This window comes from Emericellopsis atlantica, assembly GCF_019669845.1.
Source record: "Emericellopsis atlantica unplaced genomic scaffold F5Z01scaffold_11, whole genome shotgun sequence".
NCBI lineage: Eukaryota > Fungi > Ascomycota > Sordariomycetes > Hypocreales > Bionectriaceae > Emericellopsis > Emericellopsis atlantica.
Window position 1 is genome coordinate 411,016 of NW_025764713.1, and position 15,763 is coordinate 426,778.

General features: G+C 57.3%; 6 protein-coding genes across 6 annotated transcripts; 5 read left to right on the forward strand and 1 right to left on the reverse strand.

The window, feature by feature from the left end:
• Positions 1 to 125: 125 nt before the first annotated feature.
• F5Z01DRAFT_68590 (cyclin-like protein) lies at positions 126 to 2,126 on the forward strand. Its single transcript, XM_046265972.1, has 3 exons — positions 126 to 437; positions 498 to 1,851; positions 1,904 to 2,126. The coding sequence occupies exons 1-3, from the start codon at positions 429 to 431 to the stop codon at positions 2,023 to 2,025; spliced, it is 1,485 nt and encodes a 494-aa protein (XP_046118946.1). The 5' UTR covers positions 126 to 428; the 3' UTR covers positions 2,026 to 2,126.
• A 979-nt stretch (positions 2,127 to 3,105) lies between these two features.
• On the forward strand, positions 3,106 to 4,362 carry F5Z01DRAFT_620880 (WD40-repeat-containing domain protein; the record flags this gene model as incomplete). Its single annotated transcript, XM_046261162.1, has 5 exons — positions 3,106 to 3,233; positions 3,288 to 3,361; positions 3,415 to 3,653; positions 3,720 to 4,083; positions 4,145 to 4,362. The coding sequence occupies 5 exons, from the start codon at positions 3,106 to 3,108 to the stop codon at positions 4,360 to 4,362; spliced, it is 1,023 nt and encodes a 340-aa protein (XP_046118947.1).
• A 997-nt stretch (positions 4,363 to 5,359) lies between these two features.
• On the forward strand, positions 5,360 to 8,181 carry F5Z01DRAFT_620749 (fungal-specific transcription factor; the record flags this gene model as incomplete). Its single annotated transcript, XM_046261156.1, has 5 exons — positions 5,360 to 5,618; positions 5,673 to 6,084; positions 6,148 to 7,081; positions 7,132 to 7,371; positions 7,423 to 8,181. The coding sequence occupies 5 exons, from the start codon at positions 5,360 to 5,362 to the stop codon at positions 8,179 to 8,181; spliced, it is 2,604 nt and encodes an 867-aa protein (XP_046118948.1).
• A 951-nt stretch (positions 8,182 to 9,132) lies between these two features.
• Positions 9,133 to 10,625, forward strand: F5Z01DRAFT_620901 (uncharacterized protein; the record flags this gene model as incomplete). The annotated part of the gene is made up of 4 exons (XM_046261166.1): positions 9,133 to 9,815; positions 9,875 to 10,070; positions 10,106 to 10,195; positions 10,254 to 10,625. 4 exons carry the CDS (start codon positions 9,133 to 9,135, stop codon positions 10,623 to 10,625), a joined length of 1,341 nt encoding a protein of 446 aa, XP_046118949.1.
• A 302-nt stretch (positions 10,626 to 10,927) lies between these two features.
• F5Z01DRAFT_681081 (Acetokinase family-domain-containing protein) lies at positions 10,928 to 12,231 on the forward strand (the record flags this gene model as incomplete). Its single annotated transcript, XM_046265653.1, has 2 exons — positions 10,928 to 11,688; positions 11,745 to 12,231. 2 exons carry the CDS (start codon positions 10,928 to 10,930, stop codon positions 12,229 to 12,231), a joined length of 1,248 nt encoding a protein of 415 aa, XP_046118950.1.
• Positions 12,232 to 13,170: 939 nt separating this feature from the next.
• F5Z01DRAFT_621076 (uncharacterized protein) lies at positions 13,171 to 14,070 on the reverse strand (the record flags this gene model as incomplete). The annotated part of the gene is made up of 1 exon (XM_046261180.1): positions 13,171 to 14,070. One exon carries the CDS (start codon positions 14,068 to 14,070, stop codon positions 13,171 to 13,173), a length of 900 nt encoding a protein of 299 aa, XP_046118951.1.
• Between the last annotated feature and the right edge of the window lie 1,693 nt (positions 14,071 to 15,763).

Here is a 15,763-nt window from a genome sequence, read left to right on the forward strand (position 1 = left end):
TCCGACATCAATTCTATCGTCCTGCATGCAACTTGTTCATTTGGAAAGCAGATTCGCCTAACACAGTATCGCGACACAGCACCAGCACAGCAACCTTCCAGCATCGACCAATTCGCCTATCGACGCCCAACCCGCACGCACCCAAGCCAGCATTCCAAGACGCGCCTGTTCTGGTGCCAACCTTTCATTACCTTGACCCAGAGGTTAGTCTCAGAGAATTCCTACTTCTTATTCGACTGTCTCACCGCGTCGGCAACCTTTTTTCTTGAGCTCCGCCGACGTGTTTTCTTGCTTCATATGCCGTCGTTTTCTCTCAATTACCCTCTCTCAACCCGAGCACGTCGAACTGACAGGACCAACACACAGCAGCATTGACTCTCTGTCATTGAACGCGATCTATCTACAACGGCTCAATCACAAACGTCGCGATGCCTGCAGTAAGTGACCATCTTGGCAACGCGGTCGTTGACGCGTCGTGTCGCTGACCCATATATCAGGGACGCCCGGCTACACGCCAGCGTGTTGTACAGAACGAGAACGATGAGAACACAGCCAACACGCGTTTGACGCGTGCCAAAGCCGCCGCTGGCGGTCCCGAGGACCTTGGGAAAACGGGCAAGCCCGCGTTGCAAACGAAAAAATCAACCGCCAACGTTGCTGGTCAGAGGAAAAGAGCCGCTTTGGGAGATGTGAGCAACGTGAACAAGACAGAAGCCCAGAAGGCTGCTGCCGGCAAGAGTCTGAAGGCTGCTCAGCCTACGGGTGTGCAGAAGCCCGCCGCCCGCCCCGCGAGTCGGGTTGCCACAGCGGCCAAGGATCCTAAGAAGGTTGAGATCACCAAGAAGTCAGGCGCTGGCGCAATCGGTGCCGTGCAAAAACGCAAGGTCCTCAGCGCAACCACACACAGCCGGGAGCCATCAGTCACCGTCGATGAGGCAGAGCCCGTTCGTAAGAAGGCTCATACTATGGATGCCGAGAAGCGCATCCGTTCCGAGTCAAGGGTCGACAAGGAGAATGAGGCCGTTGCTAGTGCCAAGGCCGATGCCATTGCTGAGGCAAAGGAGACAGCTCTTCACCAACAGATTCGGAACTTGGATGATGAGGATCACGATGACCCGCTCATGGTGGCCGAGTACGCCAATGATATCTTCGACTACCTCCGTGAGCTCGAGGCGCCCTCCATGCCCAACCCCGACTACATGGCATCGCAAGACAACCTCGAATGGCAGACGCGTGGCATCCTCGTTGACTGGCTCATTGAGGTTCACGCGCGCTTCCATCTCCTGCCTGAGACGCTCTTCCTCGCCGTCAGCATCATTGACCGATTCCTCTCGGTGAAGATCGTCCAGCTCGACCGTTTCCAGCTGGTCGGCATCACTGCCATGTTCATCGCCTCCAAGTACGAAGAGGTCTTGTCGCCCATTGTCAGAGATTTCAGGCACGTTGCCGACGACGGCTACACTGAGGCCGAGATCCTCAGCGCTGAGCGTTCCATCTTGACCGCCCTCAACTACGACCTCAGCTACCCCAATCCCATGAACTTTCTTCGACGTGTATCCAAGGCGGACAACTATGACATCCAGTCTCGGACCATTGGCAAGTACCTCATGGAGATTAGCCTCCTCGACCACCGCTTCATGGAGTTCTGCCCCAGCCACGTTTCTGCCGGCGCCATGTTCCTGGCACGGCTCATGCTAGACCGCGGAGAGTGGGACGCAACTATCACCTACTATGCAGGCTATACGGAAGCTGAGGTCATGCCCGTCGTCATGCTGATGGTCGACTACCTCGCCCGCCCTGTCTGCCAAGAGGCCTTTTTCAAGAAGTATGCTAGCAAGAAGTTCCTGAAGGGTAAGTTTCCACATGCATTCTCCTCGTCGATCATTTCACTAACAAGCTGCAGCTTCCATTGTCGCCCGCCGTTGGGCAAAGGAGAATGCCGAAGCTTTCGGCCTCACCAACCTCCGACAACAACCCCTCTACATCATGAACATTGACGACTCCGCGGACGCAGAGGGGTCATGAGTCTGAATACGGCCTCTTTGGTCGCGTGGTTGGCGACCCTCACGACAGCTTATGACTTTGATTTACCTCGCATCACTCCGCAACGGCGATGTGCCATTATTCTGAGTCTGCGACCATCGTCTCTCCAACCATATCCGTCATCGACACACTTCATACCCGTCGTGATGGCTCTTTCTGCAATGGTAGCAGAAGTAATGGGGCATGCCTGTCATTATGCTTTATCTCTGCGCGCGTTTGCGCCGCATGGTTTGTTACTTGTTTAGGAAAGGCGAGCGGAGTCGTGGCGAACCAGGCGCAGGTTTGGATTTGGCGATCAAGTTGTTTTGCTTCATCTTTTACAGGTTTGGCTTTCGTTCTCTGGACAAATTAGGAGTCGGCAACAGCAAGGCATTGTTTGGGGGAAAAGGCACGGACGGTTTTGGGAGGGAGCTGGGCTTTCTAGCCAGCAGCTTCTTGGACTCTTGCTCTGCTCTGCTCTGCTCTGCCCCATGGCATACACGCTGTACATACACATGACTACTACGTGGTCTACGTCGACATGGCAAAGGACGCGAATTGACTGCACTATTATGACTTAAACACGGCGTATCCATGCGACTAGTACTACTTATACCCATGACGTGAAACGGTCTCTTGTAGTTCCCGTAGCTGTTCCCATTGAACGACACGATGTGAGGTTGAAAGCGCCGTCTGTCACGTCCCTCCTGACGTTGACATGGCGTTGATCAACAATCGAGGAAATAGTGGGTCCCCGTTAGACCACAACTTCAAAGCTCAGTGTCATGTCAGGTTGTGTCTTGTCATTCTCTACAACAAAGGCTCTACCCAGCCGCGATCGCTCTATAAATTTCTGACATATCTGTTTTATTGTGCAGGTCTCGCGTGCTGCGATAATTCTACAGAACAGCCATTGACGCGGTTTGCGCTCTGCGATCATCACACGCAGTTCCTCAAACACGCCATCTCCCATCGAGCAGAGGCACGTCTCGACAGTGTCAACCGGAATCTCACGCCGACGACCAGATACACAAAAGAGACGGCCCTTGAGCGTGGGATATCTAGCGGCTCGTTCCTTTCAACATGGCGCCCACACTTCGGCCCAGGCAGAGCCTGTCTGCGGAGAGGTTCCCGGTGTACTTTAGCAAGATGCAGCCTCAGAACTACCCCGATCTAAGCAGGGACTCGCGGGCCCCATCCAGCTCCAACCAGTAGGCGATAGAAAAAGGATTGCGCCACGGATCCGTGTTGACATCTGGGAACAGAGTACGGTGTCTGGCATGGAATTGCCTAGGGCAGCTGATCGCCACTGGGTCTTCAGACAAGACCCTCCGAGTCTGTATGCAGACAGCGCATCTTCGGTTGCTAGCACGGCTGTTGACTGGCATGTAGGGAATCCGGACAAACCACAGGGCAAGTTCTCGACCGAGCTCAAGGGCCATTCGGCCGCCATCGAGAAGGTGGCCTTCAACCCGGTCAAGGACGCTGAGCTGTGCAGCGTGAGCAGCGATGGCGTCGTCAAGTTCTGGGACGTCCGCACAAAGAACTGCTTCAATGAGGTCAAGGGGCTCGGCGACGCCTTCACGCTGGCGTGGGCGCCTGATGGGCAGACCCTGATTGTGGGGAACAAGGTATGTGCGCGCGCAAACATCACACGATGCGGCTACAGCAGCAATGGCACTGACAATAATGACAAGGCGGATAACATATTTGTCCTCTCCCCTACGAGTCCCACGGTCATATCATCTCATCAGCAATCTACCCACACCAACCAAATCAGTTTCTGCTGGAGCGGCGACAAAGTGTTCGTCACCACAGCCGAAGGCAAGATTAGGATCCTGTCATACCCTGACTTTGAGCCCATCCTCCGCGAACAGTACGACGACGAGAGGGAGGCGATGCTCAGCGGACACACGTCGAGCTGTCTGTCGGCTGAGCTCCAGCCGATCGGGCGATACCTCGCGACGGGCGGGTCCGACTCGATCATCGAGCTGTGGGACACAAAGGACTGGTTGTGCAAGCGGACCATTACCAGTATGACCGGGCCCGTGAGAAGTCTAAGTCAGTTCCTTGTCCCGCCTTTTCCTCCTCTTGGTTTGTTCCTGTACTAACGGGGCGCTAGGCTGGACGTTTGATGGTAGTTTCATTGTCGGCGGCAGCGACGAGGGGAACGGGCTCGTGGTCACGCACGCGGAGACGGGCGAGAAGGTGCACACGTTTAACACGGTGGGCGCGTGTCCGCTTGTGGCGTGGGCTCCGACGAGGTACTGGCTTGCCTACAATGACATGGGCTCCTTGAAGATTGTGGGCGTCGACGTGGATAAGTTGGATAGGAGGTAGTGAGCGAGGTTACAAAGGGGACGGCGGCGCAGCACGGCAAGAAGCAGGATTGCCCAGAATAATGGAAGCGAGACTGCCTATTCAACCATGTGTAAGGTAGAAGCCGCAAGTGTTATGCTGACTGCGCCTGGCCGAGTCGCGTCTGTCGATGTTGTACGCACACGAGACAACCCTTCTGATGGTCAGTCTGGTGCTTTCCCGTACATCGCCTACGTATCACCAAATGGTCTGGTTGTACTTGTGCAAGTAAGCACAGAAAGTGTTTAAGACAGGGCGAGAGTGATGTACAGCTGGCTGCTCAGGTTCCTGGTTCGTCCGCGTCGTGGCTATTTGTAAGCGTCGTCAGGCGTGAAGCCTAGAGTCGGGTACGTACAACGAATGGAAGACAGTCATAATCACTGCTGGCAAGGATTCTATTTATTGTAGTCGTCAGTTCGAGCGGCAAGCCGTGGCCATTGTCTTTCAAACTCTTCTGTGGAATAAGGACACGCAAGTCTATCGTTGAAGACGATGTGTGTAGGGTTGGTAGACGCAGACGTGCTACGGGTACAAAGGATGCTGCATAAGCGGGACCTGTCGCTGACTCGCACGAGACGCTGCGCCATGCCAGTCCGTTGGGGAGGATTCATGGGAAGGACTGCCAATTAATGACTTTGATCATCACTGCCTCAAAGTGTCGCGAGCTCATTCATGAAATAGATTCCCCCAAAATGACTTGAGTCTTCTGGTCCAGTGCCAACCTGTCATTGACCTGCACTCACCGAATCCTCCCACCTCACCTAACGACGAGACGGCGTTCGTTGCACGCGTGGTCCGACAGCCTTGCCATCACGCCTAGCTAGGCCAGGCACCCGATATCTCACCATCGAAACGAGCCGCGCTATGCAAACGGACTTGCACAGGGAACAGCTTCGATCACGCGAGCATTAGACGATCCAGCCTTGGCGCCACAATGGCCTCTTCGTCCGAAGGGTCGCAAGACCACCACAGCGAACCCATGGGCGGCGATACCCTCGGTCCCGAGCTAGCCGGACGTACAACCACGACCACGACCACAACCGTACCTGTCAGTGATGGCGCGAAGCCGCAGAAGCGTCTAGCTTGCACCGTATGCCGCAAGCGTAAGCTCAAATGTGACGGATCGCGACCGAGCTGCGGTACCTGCTCCCGACTTGGCCATGCGTGTGCATACGAGGAACAGAGGAGGAAGAGTGGCCCGAAAAGGGGCTACGTCAAGGCCCTGGAGGAGAGACTAAGTATACCCGGCACCTCTAGCCACATATCGAGGCCGGGCTAATAATGCTGGATAGAACAAGTCGAGACAATGCTCCAGGGAGCCGAACCGAGCGCATCGCAAGGTCCGCGACAGCACGCTTCGGCGACCCTCCCCACACGAGATGCGCCGCCCAGTCAGAGGAGCAACAAGCGGACGGCTACAGAGGCCAGCATGGGTGCTACGTGGGAAGGGATAGATGCAATGGACAGCGATCAAAACAATACCTCCGCCGCACCGCCTATGGAGGACTTTACATTTGACCCCAACCTGAACATGAATCTCAACGGCATGGGTGGTGACTTCTCGTGGGAGATGATTGGGCTGGGACTCGAGGAGCCCTTGCCGCCACAGGACACGATCGATCAGTTACATCAGGCGTACTTTGACACTGTGCATCCTTCGATCCCCATGATACACAAGTCGCGGTACCTGATGGCTATGAACCTGTACTTCTCTCTCACGCGAGGCGGGACGTCGTATGAAGAAGGACGCTGACTGACTCTGGATAGGGCCCCGAACCAAAGACCGCCCGTTTGTCTGCGCTATGCCATGTGGACCATGGCCTGCTCACATTCCGAGAAGCTCTATGGCTTCAAGGATCTCTTCTACCAGCGCGCGCGGAAGTACATGGAGGCAGACTACATGAAGGGCTTTGGCGAGCAGGTCATCAGCGTGGCCCATTGTCAGGCGCACGTGCTGCTGACGTGCTACGAGATGAAGATGATGTACTTTCCCCGCGCCTGGGTCAGCACGGGCTCTGCGATACGCCTGTGCCAGATGATAGGACTGCATCGCGTGGATGGTGTAGGTCTCGATGTGAAGCAATGCCTGGCGCCTCCCAAGGACTGGATAGAGAAGGAAGAGCGGAGGCGAACGTTCTGGATGGCGTACTGCCAAGATCGGTATACGAGCATCGGTACGGGATGGCCCATGGGTGTGGATGAGCGAGATGTCATGGCCAACCTGCCTGCGTCGGAGGAGGCCTTTGAAACTGGCAAGGCGGAGCAGACGTTGAGTCTCGGGGAAGCGACGAGTCCATCGGGGGCGTCGAGACTGTCGTCTTACGGCGCGGTCTGTCTCATGGCCTCTCTCTTCGGTCGCAACTTGGTGCACCTGCACCGCACGGATGGGGATGATCAAGAGAACGACATTAACGGACCGTTCTGGAAGCGGCATCGCCACCTGGACAACATTATACTCAACACAGCGCTGTGCCTACCTTCCCAACTTAAGCTGCCAGCTGGGCTTGGGAACCCCAACGTCGTGTTTGCCAACATGGCCATTCACACGTCGACAATCTGCCTGCACCAGGCCGCGATCTTCAAGGCCGAGCAGAACAAGCTGCCAGGGTCTGTCAGTAGCGAAAGCAAGGTGCGGTGCATCACTGCGGCGAATGAGATTGCCAGCATCATGCGGACAGTATCACACATAGATCTGGACACGGTAAGTCGAGCCACGTTGAACTTCCCTCGATGCCGTGCTGACGCAGGAAGATGAATCTCTGCATTTCATTCTGCCTGTACGTGTCCGCTCGCGTCTTCGTGCAGTACCTGAAGAGCAGACCGGACGACAGCCAGACGGCGGACTCGTTACGATTCCTGCTGTCGGCCATGAACGCACTGAAGCAGCGGAACCCCCTGACGGAGAGCTTCCTCGCGCAGCTCGATGTTGATCTGGAGGCGTTGGCGGTGAGGATACCGAAACTGCGGAAAGACTTTCACAACATGCACGCAGTAAGTCTCGATGCGGTTGTGACAGACATTGTCAAAGCTAAGTATATCTAGGATCCACAGAGTCAAGACAAGACGAGGAGCAACTGCGATTGGATGAACGGCGCTGGAGGCAGTCCATCTTACCGCAATGAGTGTCACTTTTTGAAGACGCTGGGGGACAATGGCAACCCGGCCGAAGGGCCCAATCTCGTCGAGCCACGGCCCGAAATGGTTGATTTCCAGGATTTCGAGGGCGCGGACAAGATGACCGGCTTCAATGCCGACGCATGGTTGGCCTCTATGAACTCTACGACACCCCAATCGGGGCGGACGCACGACAGGGGAAGTGCGAGCGCAGACAACATTGGCGGCCTGGGTTCACCGGGTCACTCGAGCGGCGTGACGCCGAATTCGAGCACGAATGGCGGCAAGGACAGTGCGTCGGACGGCCGTGGACCAAATAATTTGATGGGTCTGGGACAGACTTCGTTCCAGGCCAGTCCCATCTCGTCCCAGCGGAATGTGATGGGCGCTGGGGGTCTGGATGCTCACCAAGCCAACTTGTTTGCCACTGTGAACGACTACACAGTCATGGGCGGCGGCGGCAGCGGCGGCGGCGGAGGAGGAGGAGGAGGCCAGAACGGATTCGGTCTTGAGCAGAATGATTGGGGCATGGACATGCTCGCCATGCCGCAACCGCAGCAGCACCAGCCGCCGCAGGGACCTCAACACGCTGGCGACAATGTCCTGCAGGCTTTGATGCACATGGGGCCGATGGACGCGATGGATCTGGGTGCGTGGGATCAGAACAGTGAGCAGCTGCGGCAATGAAGGGCGGGAGGGATATATGATGAACATCTGTTGGTTACTTTCAGGGCGTTTGGAGTGTGTTATGCATGTATATGGGATATCTAATCAATGCTCCGCTCCTATAGCTGGATGAACAACGGTGGAAGTCACTCTAGTCTGAATCAGAGCTCTGTGCCATCTCTCACTTGCTTGTTGTTGACTGAATTGCCGCTGCTATGAACTTGTCTTGTCTTGAGGTTCTCTGGAGAAAGTGGTCCGTGCACCAGCGTTACCCGTTTGGGCGACCACCTCAGCTCAGCTCAGCTCAACTCAACTCACCTGTGACCTCGCGACTCGACTCGAAGAAATAGAGCTTGACCTCATCGCCATCCATACCCCCCGCGCGAGGGGTCGTGGCCAAAATTCGCTCGCTTGCTCCCTTGGCGATGGTCTCTAGGCAGCAGAGAGCCAGATCTCTCGTTCATCACGGCCTGTTGGATCTAGGAGTCGCATTTACTCGAGCAGAGGGATCATCAAGAGTACGATTGGGAACCGCTGGCGATGGCAGCTTCGGGCGCCGCCCCGTTTGGCGGTGCTGATATGACGGAGTCCTCCGCCTACCGTGACCCTTTGGGTCATCTGAGCCTCGATGAGTACGCGACTGGGTTGGACGGGGGCGCCTTTGATCACCATCACCACCACCACCATCATCATCACCATGGGCATCATCCGCCGCCGCAGCAGCAGCAACACCACCATCACCACCAAAACCACCACCACCACCCACAGACGCACCATCGGACCATAGCTCCCATCTTGCCGTCCCAGCAGCTACCCGAGTTAAGTAGAACAGCCACCCAAGGACGGCTATCACAAACCCACAGCGGCAACGGGAGTGGCCAATTTGGTATCCTCAAGCCAACCAACGTCACGCCTGGCACCAATGTCGCTTTCGCCAGCGAGAGTCTTGAGGCGACCACGCAGGAGGCCGACATGAGCAAACTCAACGGGCCAGGCCATGACCCTCGTATCGTCGTCGACCCCCCTGATCTCGCAGCCTGGCGTGACAAGCTCTTCAACGTGGACGACCTCATCGTCCTCACCGATGATCAGTTCGAGACCTATTTCCCGCACATTGACAATGTCTACTCACACCGCTCGACGCAGCGGTACAAGCGCAAACCGTTCGTCTCACACTACTGGGACTGCCGCATGAAGGGACGCCCGCCAGGCACGCCCAAGAGCGACGACCCAAACAAGAAGAAGAGGAAGCGCAACGCCAGGGAACGCGACCTGTGCGACGTGAAGATCAAGATCACAGAGTATGCCCCCGGCGCCCAGATTCAACTGGAGGATGGCCTGGGCACGTTCCCCGCGCAGCCGCCGCCGGCCATGGACATGATCGGGCCCGGGCAGAAGTTCTGGACGGTCCAGAGGGTCAACGGCAACGGCGGCAACGGAAAGGGGGATGGCGTGGCCGGGCCACATCGCCACTCGCTGCAGAAGAGCGATGAGATCAAGAAGAACAGCGTGCAGCGATGGCTGGCCAAGCAGGAGAAGGAGACCAAGAAGGGACAGAGCAAACCTATCCCTCGGAAGGCTACGGGGACAGCGCTGACGACTGTCAAGAAACACAGCAGGGACAGTGACCTCAAGCTTTACTCGGCCTGTTTCTGGTATGCTTTTTTATCTGCTCAGAAGGGAGTAGGGACCACCGACTAACGCCTAGACTTAGCCCGTTTTCGCAGAGAGTTTGGATTGCCCTGGAGGCTAAAGGCATCGCGTATCAGTACTGCGAGATTGATCCGTACCGCAGACCCGTGCCCACGCCCTTCCTGGAGGCGAACCCGCGAGGTCTGACGCCTGCCATTCGACAGGGTGACTGGGCGTGTGCCGAGAGCGCCGTCATCCTCGAATACGTAGGTAGAGGCGTTTCTCTTGCGGACGTGCGTCGGACGCTGACGAGTACGTACAGCTGGAAGATTTGGACAAGGAGACGCCCCTTTTCCCGACGGATCCGCGGTTGAAGGCCAACTGCCGCCTATGGATTGATCATGTCTGTCGTCGTCCTTCCACCGCACGTTCTCGAAGCACCAAGACTGACTACGAGCTAGATCAACGAGCGCATCGTACCCGCGTTTTATGGCATCTTGCAGGCTCGAGACATGGCTGGCCCGCACCCTGAGCTTGTCGACAAGCTGCAAGCCGCCATCACCAGCCTCGTGCTCGCTGCGGATGAGCAAGGTCCGTACTTTCTGGGCGGCAGCCTCAGCCTTGTCGATGTGCACTTTGCCCCCTTTGCCCTACGGCTCTCGCGTGTACTCCAGCCCTCGCGCGGGTGGTCTGAGCCTATCCCAGGGACCAGGTGGCACCAGTGGCTGGACGCCCTCGAGGGCAACGTCCATGTCAGTGCCACCACGAGCACCAAAGAGCTGTATGTGGAGACCACCGAGGTCCTGCTGATGAAGCCGGCCCTGCCAGGATGATGCAGATGTATGTATCTCTGACGATCACCCGCTGGATGCTATTTTCGAATCCTCTCCTAGGACCAATGTGTAGGAGATCGACCCGGCTGTGGCGCCCGGATCGACCCATTTCCCATGCGATATGATCCGTCTCGGTCGGCGTCTTCCCCAATCCCTGCCGTCCCGGACCGCCAGCCCCACCAAAGACGTCAGATGTTGCTGGACCTGGATCAACGTCATCTAAGTTACGTGCTTCTACATACACGAGCAACAGGTCTCAGACTGCATTTACACGACTCGCCTCACCTCGCTCCCATCCCATCATGAAGGTCATACTCAGCATCAATGCCGGCTCCAGCTCGGTCAAGATCTCCGTCTACGCCGCTTCTCACCACAAGGCCACCCCACGCGAGATCGCCGACGCCCAGGTAAGCGGGCTGACGGCCCCTCCGGCCAAGCTCACGTACAATCGACAAGGCGCCTCGGTCGAGAAGGGCAAGGAGGTGGATGCCAGCAGTCAAGATACCGCCTTCCGCCTCCTCCTGGACACCCTCATCAACGACGAGGCGCTCAAGGACATTTCCTCCAAGGACGACATTGCCATCGCCTGCCATCGCATCGTCCACGGCGGTGACTATGACGACGCCCAGCTCATCACCAAGGACACCTACCATCACATTGAGGCCCTCAGCGATCTCGCGCCACTCCACAACGGCGCCGCCCTCGGCATCGTCGACGCCTGCATCAACCAGCTCCCCTCGACACACAACGTCGCCTGCTTTGACTCGCAGTACCACCAGTCCATCCCCGCCCACATCGCGACCTACCCCATCAACCAGGACATTGCCAAGAAGAATAAGCTGAGAAAGTACGGCTTCCACGGCCTCAGCTACGCCTTCATCGCCCGCTCCACCGCCGAGTTTCTGCACAAGGACGAGAGCAGCCTCAACATTATCGCGCTGCATCTCGGCAGCGGCGCGAGCGCCTGCGCCATCCAGAATGGAAAGAGTCGAGACACGAGCATGGGTCTCACACCACTCGCTGGTCTCCCCGGCGCAACACGCTCCGGCAGCGTCGATCCCAGGTAACAAAACTCCCTTCCTTTACTCTCCTGCCATGCTTACACTCGGCCTCCCATAGTCTCGTCTTCCACTACGCCAGTGACGTCGGCAAACTATCCCCCGCCTCCACGTCGCAGCTTCACATCTCTCGCGCCGAAGAGATTCTCAACAAGAAGTCTGGCTGGTCGGCTCTCACGGGCACAACGGACTTTGCCGCCATCGCCTCGCGCGCCACGCCCGAGCAGGCGCTCGCCTTTGACCTGTTTGTCGACCGCGTCGCCGCCTTTATTGGGAGCTACTTTGTCTCGCTGGGCGGCGACGTCGACGCGCTCGTCTTTGCGGGTGGCATCGGCGAGAAGAGCTGGCAGCTGCGAGACGCGGTCGTGCAAAAGGTCCAGTGCCTCGGCTTCCGTGTGGACGAGGGCAAGAACAAGGGCCCTCTCAAGGGCGTCGTCGACGACATCAGCGGCGATGGCGATGGCAGCAAGAAGGTGTTGGTGTGTCAGACGGACGAGCAGTTTGAGATGGCTAGAATGTGTGCCACCAAGGAGGAGCTGTGGAGGTAAATATATAGACTCGCGGGCTTGTCAGGGTCAATTAATTGACTTTGTGTCAATGAAGCATGCGACGGCGACAGTATGATTAGACTTCACGCCCCTGTGACCGATGGATTCAATTCAATCATCAACGATCAAAGTATGAAGCGACAACAATGTATGTTTGTTTGTATGTGCAGAAAGCAGATGGTATCATTTAAGCCAAGAGTAAACCAACTCTCGGACTTTTTCCTCATGTCTTAATCCTATCCTTCAAACCCTCCCCATGATTGTATACGTTTCCCAAGTCTTTTGTGTGTGTGAGAATCATGTACACTCGACGCCGCTTCTCAATGCAAAGCGTCGATGCAGACAAAAAAAAAACCGCTAACGCCATGCCCAACAGTAACTGTAAGAAGAAATGGATGAATAATGCAAATGCACAGTTTGCGCATCTCAGCGTCTTGCGATGCAACGCATCGCCCCGCAGGTCCTCGATCGGAAAAAATAAAGATCTTAAGAGGTACGTAAGAATAAGAAAAATCAGCGGTTGTGATGGGTGAGACCAGTCACCCCAGTCGCTGCGCTTGCGCAGCAATGTCTGCTGGAGACAAATGACCCAGTCAACGACAACGATAAAAGGTACAGCAGACCCTGGACGCAAAGATGCGACACGAGCTGCGGTGCGCGAGAGGATCCCCAAGTGGCGGCAAGCCAATGGGCACGAGTGGTGAGACAGACCTCCCGTGGTCGCGACCGCGCCCAAAGACGGGAATTGTGGAATTCACCGTCTGGGAAGAATGGGAATGTTGCGAAATCGAGGGGTCGAGCTGAGCAGGGTCATGTGGGGTTCGTGAGCGCATTAGGATTAGGCGTCTGACCGGATGTAGAATCCGGAGCTTGGGAGGGCGTGGCGGCCCTCGATGGCTGATGAGATGCGCTGCGAGAAAAGTGCCAGAGGGTGGATGTTCAGGCAACCTCCTCCTGGTGGGCAATGGCCATCGCCAGGGCGTCGAGGCCGCTGCTTGGCGTGCGGGCGGCGACAGGGCGACTGAGGAGGGGTAGGTTCAAGCCACTCATGTCCCAGGTTGCGCCGGTGCCAGTAGGCGAGGCCAGAGGAGGCGTTGGTAACGGTAGCTGCTCGGTCGGCTCCCAGGAGCGCGTCGTCGACGGCTGCGACTCGCGGGCCACGGGGCGATTGCGCGCAGCCATCCTCTGGGCGCGCTGGGCGCTAGCGGCGGCACCACGCGCGCGATCTTTGAAGTGCGTTTCCAAGTGCTGCTTCATGTTGTCGGCGCGGGTGAACTTCTTCTGACAGAGCGGGAATGAGCACTGCACAGCCTTCTCCGCCGTGTGGATTTTAGAGTGACGCGAGGCGTGTCCAGAGGTGGTAAAGGTCTTCTCGCATCCGTGCGTCTCACGATACCGACAAGGATACCGCTTGCCCTGCCGTTGCTCGGGTAGAGGCGACGTGGCGGCCGGTTCTTCCCCTGCGTACGAGGTGGTGCGGCTCTCTGCAAATGCGGGACGCTTCGTCACGGTGGGATCAACTGCGTAGGCCTGGTTGAGGGGGTATTGCGCAGTACGGGGAAAGGCATAGTCTGTGGCGGGTGTGAGAGGCGACAAGGGGTCGGTGCTGGCTTGGGAGTCGTATGATTCGGAGCGGGAAAGCTCGGGCATGTGCGGTGAAGATGAAGTGCTGCGAGACAGGGCGGCGGGACGGGAGAGGACATGATTAGAGTGAAAGCTCAATGGTCTTTGCGGTAGCGGCCTTTGCGCCGTGAGCCCACCATGAGCGGAAGCGCCGGTGTTATTGCCTTCGTCGTTCAGTAACGAGACGCGGCGACCCGAGGCATCGCGCGCTTGCATCATTGCTGCAGTCGTCTTGCTTTCGAGGTAGGACTGGGAAAGGTCTCCGGCCACGGGTTTTTCAGGCTTTTCCAGGCGATAACTCAAGAGCGGACAGAGCTGGCTTGCTAGCAAGTGTCGGTGACTCGACTCTGCTGCAAGGTGAGAGGGATCGCTCCTTCTTGAACCTTTTATAAAGATCCGATGATGCCGTTTGAAGTTCCAGCAAGGGACCTCCGAGACGTGTTTGGTAGCTTATTATGGGATGATACGCAGACACAGCTTGAAGCTTGACGTAGGTCGCGATAACCACAGAGGCGAAGTTGAGGAAAAGAAGGGTTGACTGTTGGCCACGTTGATAACTCTAAAAGCTATACGAGGGGCGGCGTGATCGTGTAGTTGAAAGGTTGAGGTAGGCTGGTGACGGCGTGGCGGGCTAGCTGTTGACTGGAACCTTTGTGGTTCAGGGTCAGGTTCAGGACCAAGTCGAGATGGTTTGGGTTGCGTTGGTGGATGATTGATCGATCAGGGTCGTCGACTTGTTGCCAGCGAAGATCGAGTTGTGAAATGTTCGACGTTGCAAGACAGGAAAGACGAGAGACGGGGGCCAGGAGTGATGGGGGATTGGGATCGGTATGTACTAAAGTAGGTATCGACGGAGAGCCAGCCAGCAGGCCCGGAGAAGGAGAGAATGCAAGAGACACCTGGGAGACCTAGTTTTAGTTAGTCCCAGGCCAAGCCTGTATGGGTCCTGGCAGCTGGATCCAGCCAGGATGTGAGCGAATGTGGATGTGGTCAATGTGGGTGCCATAGTGGGCGTGTGTGGCCGTAGCGCCGACGAGGATCAGGTCAAAGCCTCCAGGGACGCACGCAGGCGACTGGATGGACTCCAGTCACTGTCTGACCTGCCCGAGGGGGGTGTGCTCTAATTAGTTGTCTGCTGCGGCACAGGGTCCTGCAGGTTCCTCATGGTCAAGCCACGGACAGAGGCTTTGCTTGCCCCTTGGATGCTGTTGTTCAAGCTCGAGTGCGCAGCTGACCGACTCGCGGGGCGGACGGTCGGAAGGTCGAGTGGACTGACGGCCGCGTCGATGTCGGCATGTGAAGATGGGCATCGCGACGAGGACGACGTGTCTAGGTAGACGGTAGCGACAACACGAACCTACCTTGAGGCTCGAGACGTGAGCGACTGGAGCGCAGGCTGCTGCTGAGGCGGGGCGTGGCCTGAGGCGTGCGGTGTATGCGGCTTGCAGCGAGGCCCTGCTGGACTGGAGATGGCTAGCCATGACGTGAACCACCATGGAACGAGGGACCGGACCCTGAATCACGACAACGGACGGCACTGGAGCGGAGAGGGCAATTGTGACGACTCGAGATTGCGATGTTCAATAGCGCAGAAGCTTCCATCGCGATGCAGAGAATGATTCCAGGCACTCTCAGGCTTCCATGTCCATTAGCGCTTGCGTGTGCCCAATGTCCTTTCCCGACTTTCTTCGTTCCTTCCGTCTCTGTTTGAAAATTCCGAGCGATCGGTGATCTCGACAGCGGAAGGTTAGTCAGTCACAGGGCAAGCACCTCCGAACTCACGCTGACTGGGTCGCTGCGCTGCACTGTGGATGGGGGGGGGGGGGGGGGGGGGGGGGGGGGGGGGGGGGGGGGGGGGGGGGGGGGGGCGGGGGGGGGGCGGGGGGGGGGGGGGGGGCGGGGGGGGGGC

Coding starts and splice junctions, on each gene's coding strand:
- F5Z01DRAFT_68590 (XM_046265972.1), top strand. Junction 1,852..1,903: donor TAGCAAGAAGTTCCTGAAGG/GTAAGTTTCCAC, acceptor AACAAGCTGCAG/CTTCCATTGTCGCCCGCCGT.